The 12,464-nt window shown below is 46.3% G+C and overlaps 1 protein-coding gene across 3 annotated transcripts in view; it reads left to right on the top strand.

The window, feature by feature from the left end:
• ARRDC1 (arrestin domain containing 1) overlaps nucleotides 1-12,464 on the top strand; it is a 699,997-nt gene that overhangs the window by 260,874 nt on the left and 426,659 nt on the right. For all 3 annotated transcript variants that reach the window (XM_086921134.1, XM_086921132.1, XM_086921133.1), the window contains exon 4: nucleotides 10,046-10,200. In XM_086921134.1, coding sequence (XP_086777260.1) covers nucleotides 10,046-10,200 — 155 coding nt within the window. The remainder of the gene's footprint in view (nucleotides 1-10,045; nucleotides 10,201-12,464) is intronic.

Below are 12,464 nucleotides of genomic sequence, written 5' to 3'. Positions count from 1 at the left end.
CTCCTACTTGGCTGGCAATGCTGCTCAATGGGCTATACCCTTGGTAGATAACGATGATCGGGTATTATATAATTATGACGCATTTAAGGAACTAATGCGGGCACTGTTTGCCAAGCATGCGTTCATGCAGGCAAGTGATGCAGAATTGATGAAGCTTCGGCAGGGCAGACAGGATTTGTTGTCCTATATTGCATCCTTTAACAGACTGATTTCTGAGACTCATTGGCCCACTGAAAAGAGAACATCAATATTCTACCAAGGTCTCTGTGAAGAACTAAAGGACATTGTTTCACAAGTGGTGGATCCACCGGAGGATTGTTCAGCATTTATCGATCTGGTGGTTAAATTGAACCATAGGGTCTCTGAGAGGCGGGGTGAGAGGAGCAGGTTTCAGGCGATCAGAGGTAGTTACGCAAAGGCCGAGGTAAAGAGTACAGGGGACTACAAGGTGGCTCCGGAACCTATGGAATTGGGTGGGGTACGGGGTCCTTTGGCGCCTGAAGAGAAGAAGAGAAGGAGGGAGAATAACCTGTGCTTGTATTGTGGACAAGGGGGCCATTTCGCCAGGGAATGTCCGGTGAAGCCCTCTGGTGTGGGATTCGGCAAGAAGGTGGCTTGTGTTCAGATAGACCATAGGACACTTGAAAGTGGTGGTCAACAGTATGAGGTGGTCGGATCGGTAGATCAAGCACCAAGACATTTCGTTATTAATGCTCAATTACTGTTGAGGACTCAGGAATGTGTTGCAGTGTCGGTGTTATTGGATTCAGGTGCCACTGGCAATTTTATGGACATCACTATGGCAGATAAGTTGGGGGTTCCCTGGCAGTTGAAAGAACGACCTGAGCCAGTAAGGGCTATTGATGGGACCGAGCTGACATCAGGGTGTATTACTCGCCGGACTGCACCTTTGGGTCTGTCATGTGAGAATGGGCATTCTGAGATGGTGGTTTTCGACTTAATTGATGCCCCTTCTTTTGGTCTGGTGTTGGGTGTGCCATGGCTGCAGAAGCACAATCCTAGGATAGATTGGGTGAGGAGGTTGGTAACGCTAGATTCAGTACACTGTTTGAAGCATTGTTATGCTGTAGCAGGGGCTCAGATCGATCCATTGGTTTGTGCGGTAATGGATGTGGGAACTGTCCCTCCCCAGTACTCGGAGTTTAAGGATGTTTTCGATAAAACGAATGCTCAGGAACTTCCCCCGAACAGGGCTTATGATTGTAAGATCGATTTGGTACCGGGGGTCTCCTTGCCTTGTAGCCGGGTGTACGCGTTGTCGGAGCCCGAGGAGGAACATTTGAAGGAATACATCGATGAGATGTTGAGACTTGGGTTTATTCGTCCTTCTTCATCCCCTTGTTCCTCGGCTATTTTCTTCATTCCTAAGAAGGAAGGGACCCTCAGGGCGTGTGTAGATTATAGGATCCTGAATGCCGCCACAGTGAAGAATAGGTACCCTCTTCCGCTCATCTCCGTGTTGTTAGACCAGCTCCGCAAGGCTACCGTGTTCACTAAGCTGGACCTGCGGGGAGCCTATCATTTGATAAGGATGAGACCCGGAGATGAGTGGAAGACGGCTTTTAGGACCAAGTATGGTCTTTATGAATATACTGTAATGCCGTTCGGCCTGTGCAATGCGCCGGCGGCATTCCAGTTCTTCATTAATGAGGTGCTCAGTGAATTCCTGGATCGCACGGTTATCGTCTATTTGGATGATATATTGGTGTTTTCGGAGACGAGAGCTGAGCATTCAGAACATGTCATTCAGGTGTTGCGGACCCTTCGGGAGCACCATCTATACGCCAAGCTCGAGAAGTGCCAGTTTGACACTCATGAGGTAGAGTTCCTTGGGTTTATCATTTCGGCGCAGGGAATACGAATGGATCCTGGGAAGATAAAGGCCATTATGACCTGGCCTGTGCCTACCTCTGTGAAACAGATCCAGGTACTCCTGGGTTTCGCCAATTTCTATCGGCGTTTCATTTCGCACTTCTCTGAGGTGGTATCACCAATGACTCGCCTGTTACGGAAGGGTGTTCCTTTTGAGTGGACCACTGAGACGCAGACTGCTTTTCGATCATTGTTGGAGCATTTTACATCAGCCCCCGTGTTAGTACATCCTGATCCTGCCCTGCCGTTCTTCGTGGAGACCGATGCATCCATGTGTGCAGTGGGTGGGGTGTTGTCTCAGCGCGACGAATCCACCGGTCATATGCACCCAATAGCCTTCTTTTCAAAGACCTTGTTGCCAGCTGAAAGGAACTATACAGTGGCCGAACGAGAACTGCTAGCGGTCAAGTTGGCTTTCGAGGAATGGCGACACTATTTGTGGGGGGCCAGACATGTCATTACCATCTATACAGATCACAAAAACCTCGAATTCTTTCGTTCCGCTAGGGCACTGACACCTCGCCAGATGCGGTGGGTACTATTCTTCAATGAGTACGACTTTGTCATCACCTATAGACCAGCGGCCCAGCAGGTGAAGTCTGACGCTCTTTCCCGAATACATAATGACCCAAGAGGGGAAGAACCTGTGACAGAGAATAGAGCTATGATAGACGGTACACGCATTGTAGGGGCCACGGAGATGGATGAATTTCCTCGTTTGGTAAGGGAGCGACTGAAGCTTCTTGATCTAAGCTCCTTGCGGTCTGTGCCCGGGATAACAGAGAAGGAAGGGTTGTTATATCATGGAGACAGAATGGTAATCCCTCCCTCCTTAAAGGATGAGGTTTTGGAATGGTGCCATTCATCGGCCCTGGTGGCTCATCCTGGGATGAGAAAGACGAGAGAGCTGTGTGAACGGTGGTTTTGGTGGGATTCCATGATAAAGGACATCCAGGGATATGTGACATCTTGCCCTGTATGTGCTATTAATAAGCCATCGCACTGTAAGCCTTTTGGGCTCTTGTGTCCTTTGGAGGTACCACCATCCCCCTGGCATACCATAAGTATGGATTTTGTAACGGAATTACCATTGACATCAGGATATACAGCCATATTGGTAGTAGTGGATTTATTTACCAAAATGGCACATTTCATACCGCTGCGCAAGATTCCCACGGCGAAGGAAATGTCAATAGTCTTTATGACCTCTGTAGTACGTTTACATGGATTGCCGGAGGTGATAATATCAGACCGAGGGGCGCAATTCATATCTCATTTCTGGTCCGAATTATGTCTGGTTTTGAAAACAGAAATACGCTTGTCATCGGCATACCATCCTCAGTCCGATGGACAGACTGAGAGAACTAACCAGACGATGGAACAGTACCTGAGATGTTTGATTACCTCTTTATCATGAGACTGGGTGACAGCTCTGCCCATCGCTGAGATTGCATATAATAACAGCTTACACTCGGCTTTGGGCATGACCCCGTTCTATTGTTCACTTGGGTATCACCCTAGGGCAGTGGCCATTCAACCTACGGGACGCATGCCAGCTATAGATGGGATTTGTAAGCAATTGAGTGACATTTGGGGTTTGGCCCGGGAGAGTCTGGTGGAGGCCAAGGCTACCATGAAGGCACAAGCGGATAAACATCGAGTCCCCGCGCCCCCATATCAGGTGGGTGATTTGGTTTGGTTGGCATCCCGTAATCTGAGGCTGCAAGGGTCCCGTAAATTACAGCCTAGATACGTAGGTCCCTTTCCAATAACCCAGGTCATCAACCCGGTAGCAATGAAGTTAGAGTTACCACAAGATTATGGGGTCCATCCAGTATTCCATGCCTCCTTGTTGAAACCATATACACCTTCCACGCAGGAGCTGCCCCCCCCTCCTCCTTTGACAATCAATGGTCAGGAGGAATTTGAGGTGAATGCCATCTGCGACTCCAAGCGAGTTAAAGGACGTCTGTATTATTTGATTGATTGGAAGGGATATAAACAGGAAGACAGGACCTGGGAGCCAGCTGGAGGTGTTCATGCCCCTTGTTTGGTCCGGTTGTTCCATAGACAGCACCCCTTTAAGCCCCGTCCCGTGGGAAGGGTTGTAAAGGGGGGGTACTGTTAGGGATATGTGGTCAGTCCTGTTTCTGTGACCATGGGCCACTATCACATGACCTGGGGCTGGGTATATATTGGTGTCCTTTTTCCATGCTCATTGCTTGATATCGCCAACGTTGTGGCCTTGTATCCAGCTTGAGGTTCTGCAGTATTGGAGTTCTGTTGTTTTTACTCCATTTAGTCTCCCACGGGCTCGTGGGGACTTCCAGTTCGCTTTTGTGATTCCCTTTTTTACATCCTGTGTTTTTGCTGTTTCCTGAAACCCTCGTCCTTGAATAGATAGTAAGTTAGTTCCTCCCCCTCCCCCTTTTTTCGTTATATCCCGTTTTTTCCTCTACTCGGTTTTCTAGTCCTTATCCCTTTTAGTCTTTTTTGTTTTTGTTCCTTCCTTCCTGTGCCGGTATAATTTTTATGTGTCACATTCCCAGAAGCGGGGGCTCCCGTTTTATTTTCCGGCGATATTGCGCGCTGTTTACCTTTCATTCTGCAGCTGCGCAGGAAGACGTCTAGGCTTAGGCGTCTGTCCACATCGTTGTGTTCCCGGGAAGTGACGTTTTGGGTTATTCCGCTGTACACAGGACGCTGTGTAAACACGGAACACGGGCGCTCGGAAGGAAGAGCATTTAGGCATTCCCTTGGACCCGTTTTTAAACTGAAAACTCATAGAAGGGGTTTTTTTGTAGCTGGCATTCTGTACCCTGTCCCCAGCTTTCTTTTTCCCCTTTAATTAGCACGGTGCTGTGTAGGCGCCTTCAGTGCTTGCAGGACATCTTTTGTTTTGTTGCCCCTGACTGGGTTTATATCTCCCTGGAGTATTGTATAAGAGGAGAACCCAGTGCCTGCACGAAGCTAAACCTGCACTTACCACTGGTAAGGAGAAGTCAGGGGGTTGGTGTATGATGTTTTGGTGGACCATGGCCATGATAGAATAGACTGTATTTATACTGTTCTTGAGACATTCTCTCCCTTTACCACAGGTGCAGAAGCGTGAAGGAGGGAGCCGTGTCCTGCATACTACAGGGTGGGAGACTTGGTGTCTCAAACTAAACCACCCTCTTTTCGGGTTCACTGGAGGGCTCACTGTGTATTCAAATCAGTGGGCTTCCTGTGGATACGGGAAGGGGACTGGTGCATGCTTCGCTCCTGCAGTGCTCGGGCGGGCTGAGTCGGGTCGGGAGATGGGAGATGGGTCGGGAGATGGGAGATGGGAGATGGGTCGGGAGATGGGTCGGGAGAGGGAGATGGGTCGGGAGAGGGAGATGGGTCGGGAGAGGGAGATGGGTCGGGAGAGGGAGATGGGTCGGGAGAGGGAGATGGGTCGGGAGAGGGAGATGGGTCGGGAGAGGGAGATGGGTCGGGAGAGGGAGATGGGTCGGGAGAGGGAGATGGGTCGGGAGAGGGAGATGGGAGACGGGTTTAGGAAGGTGGATACCTGACTATGGTTGCCCCCAACTTTTTTTGCCTGGTGTTTTGCTGGTTTTCCGACTTAGTTGACCTGGGGCCCTGCCAATCAGGACCCCAGGCCTACTGCTCTCTCTAAAATGGATTCCATGTACCTTAGGTACATTTCCAATTGGTACTGGGACACCTTATCAGACCCTGTAACTCAGGGCATAGGTGTACCCAGGGCCTACCAGGGGCTGAAGCATGTATTATGCCACCCCTGGATGGCCATCTAAATCTGACACAACTGGCTGCACGACAGCTGGGGCAAGGTGGTGTAATCACCCTTTGCTGTAGATATAGTATACCTATATCTAACCCTAAAATGGACACACAGATTCCTATCAGTCACTCCTATGGCAGGCCTTAACAATCCTGAAGGCAGAGTGCTTGGAATTGTGTGAAATGGTGCTCTGGCATGAGCTGAGCCCGTTTGCAGCTTGCGGAACCAAGTCCTAATAGCTGTTCCATGATAACGCATACCATATACTCTTAAGTGCATTATAATCCTCGCGGTTAAATGCTATCTTTGGTATTGCTTTATCAAAACATGTCGAGTAAGGTGTCATACGAATTGGAATACTAACCCCTCGCCAATTCTGGCGACGGGGTTAGCATTCCACCCTTCTAGAGGGACACGACATGTATGTAACTGTGAACCCCGGTTAAAGTTAACTCAAGCCTCAGCTCCACAAAATGGATGCTGCCACCACAGACACGAGTCTGACCTCCTGCTGCTGGGAGTCCTTCCAGCGAGGAGAGCTTGGACAAAGGGTTTCCTGTCAGGGGCGGTGCTAGCACCATCCCAGACAGGGTTTTGTGTATCCTGGGTAGGCAGGGCTTTACAGGAAGGTGACTGCAAGTGGCACCCCGGTGCTCACTACGCATCTGCCGGCTAGAACCAGTTCCAGGGGCACCCCAGCCCCTGGCCTGGGGAAAGTCCGGCATGGGAGAGGGGTGTAACCACCCCCCTTCCTGGTCCCACCCCTAGGGACCTAGTTTTCTTTAGGATAAAGGCAGGAGCGGGGACCCTTCCAAATTAGATCATCTTTGAATCAAGAAGCTACTTTCTACAAAAGGAACTCTCGACTTCTTCTCAAGATTTCTCCCTTGTGGCTAAGGAGTAGTGAAGGAACGAGGCAGAAGCCAACAAACAGCGCTAACCCGAACACATCCAGTTCAGGAGTAGACCAACGACTTTATATGCCCGTTCTAAGTACGTTTTAAAAACATTTGAGATATACGACAAGTGGGCAATCGCCTGATAAACAAAAAACCAAGGAACCCCATCAAAAGGAGCTCCCTTTACAGGAGAGAGAAGGCTCCAAGAACTACATCTGTAGTACCAATAAGTGATACTTCAAATAGACCCCATCTAGGAACGTTTCCTACACGGTCCCGAGGATACGGTGTATCCATCCGTTCCCCGAAACCCCAGAAATAAGAAGTCCTGAGGAAGGTGCCACGATATCAAGTGTTAAGCACCGAAACGCGTCGACGCACTGTTTGGTCTAAAAGAATCCAGTTAGGGCCGGGTAAAACTTTAGATGGGTATCAAATCTTTCCACTAAAGCTTTAGAGTAACCAAATTGTCCACGGCCATTGGATCTAGTGAAATACAGTGGCAGAGATATCAAGTGGGCCACTTATGCATGAGGGGTTTGTTGTGATTACGTTTAGTCGGTTGTTTATTGTGAACATATTTTGATTGTTTTTCCATTTATCGTGTACCGTAATATTGTGTTTGTGTAATACTGTTGAATAATCATTTTTATCCCTCCAAGATACTTAATCTTGGATTTTAATTGTTTCGGAAGAATTGTATGAATTTATCTTGTTTTTATTGTTTATTTAAATGTAATTTTAATAAATCTAGATTGTAAACAAGACTATTTCTTTGTGGAAACCTATTTTTATGTTTGTCCGAATACCCATGGCATACTGTGACCTTTCCTTTTACAACAAGAAAGGCCTATAGTGATTAGTAGACTAGTTGACTCCAGGGATTTCCCCTTTGACTAAGGAGTAGTCACCCTGCATCCGCAGGCACCATCTAAGAACTCCGCGGTTCGCTGCACGTCCTTCCTCAGGAATCCGACCGACCAGCACGACGAGACCCGGCTTCCCTGGCACACCTGACCTCTACCTACCTCTACAGCTAAGCTGAGAACCGTAGGTGCGACGAGACCTCGAGGGACCGGCCATCATCAGAACTGCACGACTTCTATCCAGCACGACCGCCGAGGGATCCTCTGGTGAGAGCTTTGGGGTCCGAGAAGCCCCGACCCTGAGCAGCTTCAGCACCGAAGTCCAGCCCCCCAGCATCTCCACGATCGGCGTGGGGCCCTTCTGCTTTTTGGCTGCTCACCGCGTTGTCTGGCTACTAGCCCGCTGGCTTGTGGCCTTCCTGACGACGATCAACGACGACAACACTGCTGGTCTGGTTGCTCCAGACTGGCCCTTGCTTCCTTCCAAGAGAGAAGCACCCCGGACCCTCTTGGTCCACTCCAGATGCCATTTTAGGTCCACCGCGTGGGCTTGAATTTGCCAAGACTTGTTGCCCCAATCCTGGGTCCAGCGACGTCGACCGCATCAACCATCGTGGGACAGCTCGCACCTCCATCCTGGTCGCCGACAACGCCTCCTGGTCCGTGAGACTGCAGAGTCCAGTGTCACCCACTCACCTGGTCGAGGTGACTTCGCCCGGTGCCATCCTGGTGCCCACACAATCACTGGCTAGTGATTAAGAACTTGGTCCCCTCTGCTTTCAGGTGTCATCCATCTTCGATCCAGGCTTGGATCACTCGAACTATCTTCACTGGTCGCCTGCCAGCAACTTCTTTCTTCAGGCTCCTGGTTCGTCAACGAGGATTCCCGACGTCTTTACAGACCTATGCAGCTGCAGCCCCTGGGCTAGGTAACTTCGACATTTCGGTGCCCCAGCATAGCCTCACTATCCAAGGGTCCAGATCCACTTTCGTTTTCGATCTACCTTATCGGGTTCGCCCGAGAACATTAACTTTGCCTTTACTAGCTCCCATAGACTTTGTCCCGCATCCCGCGTGAGAGTGCACACTCTGCACCCGAGTCCCCTAGGCCTCTCACTAGTAATCTGAAGGTTCAGTAACGTAGTCCTAGCGATTCCAAAGCCTATTAGTATAGTACTTACCTGCTAGTAATTTCGCATTCCACTTTTGTAGTATATGGTTTTTCGTGCCCCTCGGGCATTTGTGTAAATTGTGCAACTTAAAGTATTTTCGTAAGAGTTTTGTTGTGTGCTTAGTACCCTGTCCTCATAAAGAGTACAGGGCTGTTGTGATCTAAATAAATACACTGTTTATTTTCATAACACTTGTGTGGTGTCCTTTCACTTGGTGTTCAAGGGGTATATGTGATGGTATAACAGCTGGCTTAACACGCCCTCTAGAGTTTAGCCCGAAGACTGCTCGTATCCACGCTACTAGGATAGCTGGTCTATAAGGTTGACTTACAACCAATCACCATAAGGGTTGTTTGGACTGATACAAAGTGCTCACTAGAATAGTGAACATTATATATCAGGCCAACTTCTCACACTGATGCCAAAAAGAATTGCTGTCGGATCTTTCGTTTTTAGTATTTTCATCCTCAGTCAAATCCTTTTGCTTCTCCCTGAAGAAGAATGGTGGCGATTGGGAGTTGTAATATTAAAATATTGTTGTCATTCCTAAATGACACCTAGAAGAAAACCTAGCTTTTAGATTCTGTTTTGTTGTGGTTTTCATACAATTAGCGCACATAGCACTTTTGGGAAAAAAACCTCATACACTTTTTTTTGTTGTTGTTCCATTACTGAAATTAATAAAAAGCTATTCTAGAACTTATTGGATTCTGTACTTCTCTAGTTCATAACTACAGAATTGGCTTAAAAGTGTTTTAATGAATAATACTGAAAATCCCTTTACAGAGAAGAAAAAGTTGCTTTCCCGGTACACCAGTACTCTGTCCAGGGTATCTTTATTTTAATTCATAAGCGACCCAGCCTCGTACCCGTGAAGTTACAGGAATGGCAGCAAGGGTTTGGTCACAAGAACTTATGATTTTCTTTTTTTTTTTTAAATCAAACTCTTGCTATGAACTGGGTATCTGCCACTGCGCAATGTGGTGAACCACTTGCAACTGTAAAGGGGCAGGGAAGGTTTTCCTCCATAATAGACTGTATGCTTGTTCTAACACTGGTTTTTTCATTTTTCTCGCTTTTAAAAAGGGGAAAGGAGAAATATGTTTGATCAGCATAGCTGCTGTATGTATTTTACCCCAAATTTAAGTTTAGATTGGAGTGTTTTTGATGGTTTTACTTAGTTCTTTTTTGAAGTACAAAAATTTAAAGCAGACGTTTCCGGTTTAAAATCATTTCACTGTGTTAATCTACCGCAGAATGTTCTTCTCCTTTATTGTAAAGTGTTCTGGGATCCTGTGTGTAGGCGTGACAATTCTCTATTTATGAATTTAATGAAGCTACCCTTAGCAAAGAGCAATTGTTAAAGGTAAGTACCATTTTCTTTTCCTTTTGGAATTGTAAAGACATGTTTCTTTTTCTCTCTTTCAGTCTCTGCACCTACATCCTTTGAAGGCCCTTTTGGCAAGGTAACACACCAGGTGAGAGCGGTCATCGACACTCCTCGATTTTCCAAGGACTATAAGTGCAACAAGATCTTTTATATTCTGAGTCCACTCAACCTAAATGACATCACAGACATAGAGGTAAAAGCAACGTCTTTCTCGGGTGAAGGGTCAATTTGGTTTGATTCTAGGATGGGGCATGGCTAACTGGGTTATTAATGTCACTGTTGACTTTTGATTCTCATTCTCCATCTGCTCTCAATCTGATTATCTCAAGCAGTTTATTTTCTGGGCCTATTACAAGCACGCAACTGCCCATACCAACTAACGCCTTGGGGAAGGCGCACGCAGGCTCGAGTGCTACCCGCTTTTTGGACAACCCCACGGAGCGGAATATATATATATATATATATATATATATATATATATATATATATATATATATATATATATATATATATATATATATATATATACTCAGAGGCCTTGGTCACACACACACACACACACATATATCATGTGATCAAGCCTCTTGGAGGCGAAACGTGTAAATGTGTCATGGCGGACGCGCTGGCTTTAACTTCATAAACAGCACTTCTTTGCACCAGCAATTGAAGGGTTTACTCTTCGTCATTGGGATTTTGGCAGTGGCTATCTGCAGAGTGGCGATTTTCTCTGTCTCTCTCTATATATATTCGTCAAGCGGGCCGAAAGGGGGGTCCCAAAACGTGTTTTCCGTGTATATATATATATATATCTATGTATGTGTATGTGTATTTATATATATATATATATATATATATATATATATCCTTTTCAAGTCCGCTCTGCACGCGCTGTCTGCGGCCCGAGGGAGGTGGCACCAATGCCGGGCGAGCACTCCGGAATTTCAAAGTTCCAAACGTTCCAAAAGTAACGGTGCTCTCAGATCCCAAATCACACACAACTCCGCTGCTGCTCCAAGGGTGTTTATTTTCCAAACATGTTTCGGCTGCGGACAGCCTTGATCACGCTAGGTTGTGGTCAGTTTCAATGGCTAATAAAGTTACAGTGAATAAACATGAAAACAGGACTTCCACGTTATGGAACGACATCAACTTAGAACCGTAATGTGCAATGTAACATTATATCTGTTCACATTAAAAGTCACAAAAATAGGACTGCATAGCACCACATAATACATGTTCATAATATGACGAAAAAATCAAATCAAAACATTGCAAATTAATTTCGTGTTAGTATATGATTAACTTAATATACATTTGCGCATGAGCAAAATTTGATGCATAAATAGATTAATGCTTTCTCAAAGGGCAGAGAAGAACAATTTTTTGTATTCTCGCCCGCAAATTCAAAATGAAATGAGCATCGCCGCCATGATAGTAGTTTCAGAGACGGCAGGGACCTTTAAACACGGCTACACGGAATTACACCAAACTTGGCAAAATCGTAGGGACAGGTATGCAGTAGTGCCTTTTCTAGATTTTGTGAAAATCCCTCCAGTAGTTGTTGAGAAAATTGAATTTGAGAAAATTATTTATCTATATGCGCGCAACTTACGCGCACCGTACGCTTACGTGCGCATACCCTTACGTTCGCGAGCGAGTTTCTAATTGGCTGGCAGTCGACTGTCAACATTCCAAACTGTCCAAACCAGGAAGTGTTGGCAACCATCTTTTTTTTCAGGAGAACTGAGGCACAAGAGAGCCCAAAACAAGAGTGGAAAACACGAAAAGGGGTCAGGGTAGAGACCCCCCAACCCTCTAGCTCTTCGAGGAGTACACACACCGTACGCGTACCGTGCGCGTACCCCGCGATTTAAAAAAAAATTATAATATATTTTTTTTGCACTTGGGGGTCCTTCTGGGATCCCCTGAGAAGTGCTAGGGGGTCAGGGGGTCTCTACCCTGCCCCCTTTTCGCGTTTTCCACTCTTGTTTTGTGCTCTTGTGCCTCACTTCTCCTGAGAAACAAGATGGCTGCTCGGGTGGTCCCAGAAGGATAATAACATATATAAACGTTATCCGCTAATAGAATTAGCATTTACAAAACCTTTGAAATTGATTGAAAAAAAAATATAGGTTTCACGCCTGATATAGTTAGGAATTAGCATTTAAAAAACCTTGCAAATTCACTGAAAAATCCATAGGTTTCAGGCCTTATGTAGTTAGGAATTAGCTTTTAAAAAACCTTGCAATTCACTTAAAAAACCATAGGTTTCAGGCCTTATATAGTATTATAGTTAGGAATTAGCATTTAAAAAACCTTGCAAATTCACTTAAAAACCATTGGTTTCAGGCCTTATATAGTTAGGAATTAGCATTTTAAAAACCTTGCAAATTCACTTAAAAAACCATAGGTTTTAGGCCTAGTATAGTATTATAGTTAGGAATTAGCATTTAAAAA

This window comes from Lissotriton vulgaris, chromosome 5 (assembly GCF_964263255.1).
Source record: "Lissotriton vulgaris chromosome 5, aLisVul1.2, whole genome shotgun sequence".
NCBI classification, from domain to species: Eukaryota; Metazoa; Chordata; class Amphibia; order Caudata; family Salamandridae; genus Lissotriton; species Lissotriton vulgaris.
Note: the sequence above shows the minus strand (reverse complement) of the source record. Positions and strands in the feature narration are given on the sequence as shown.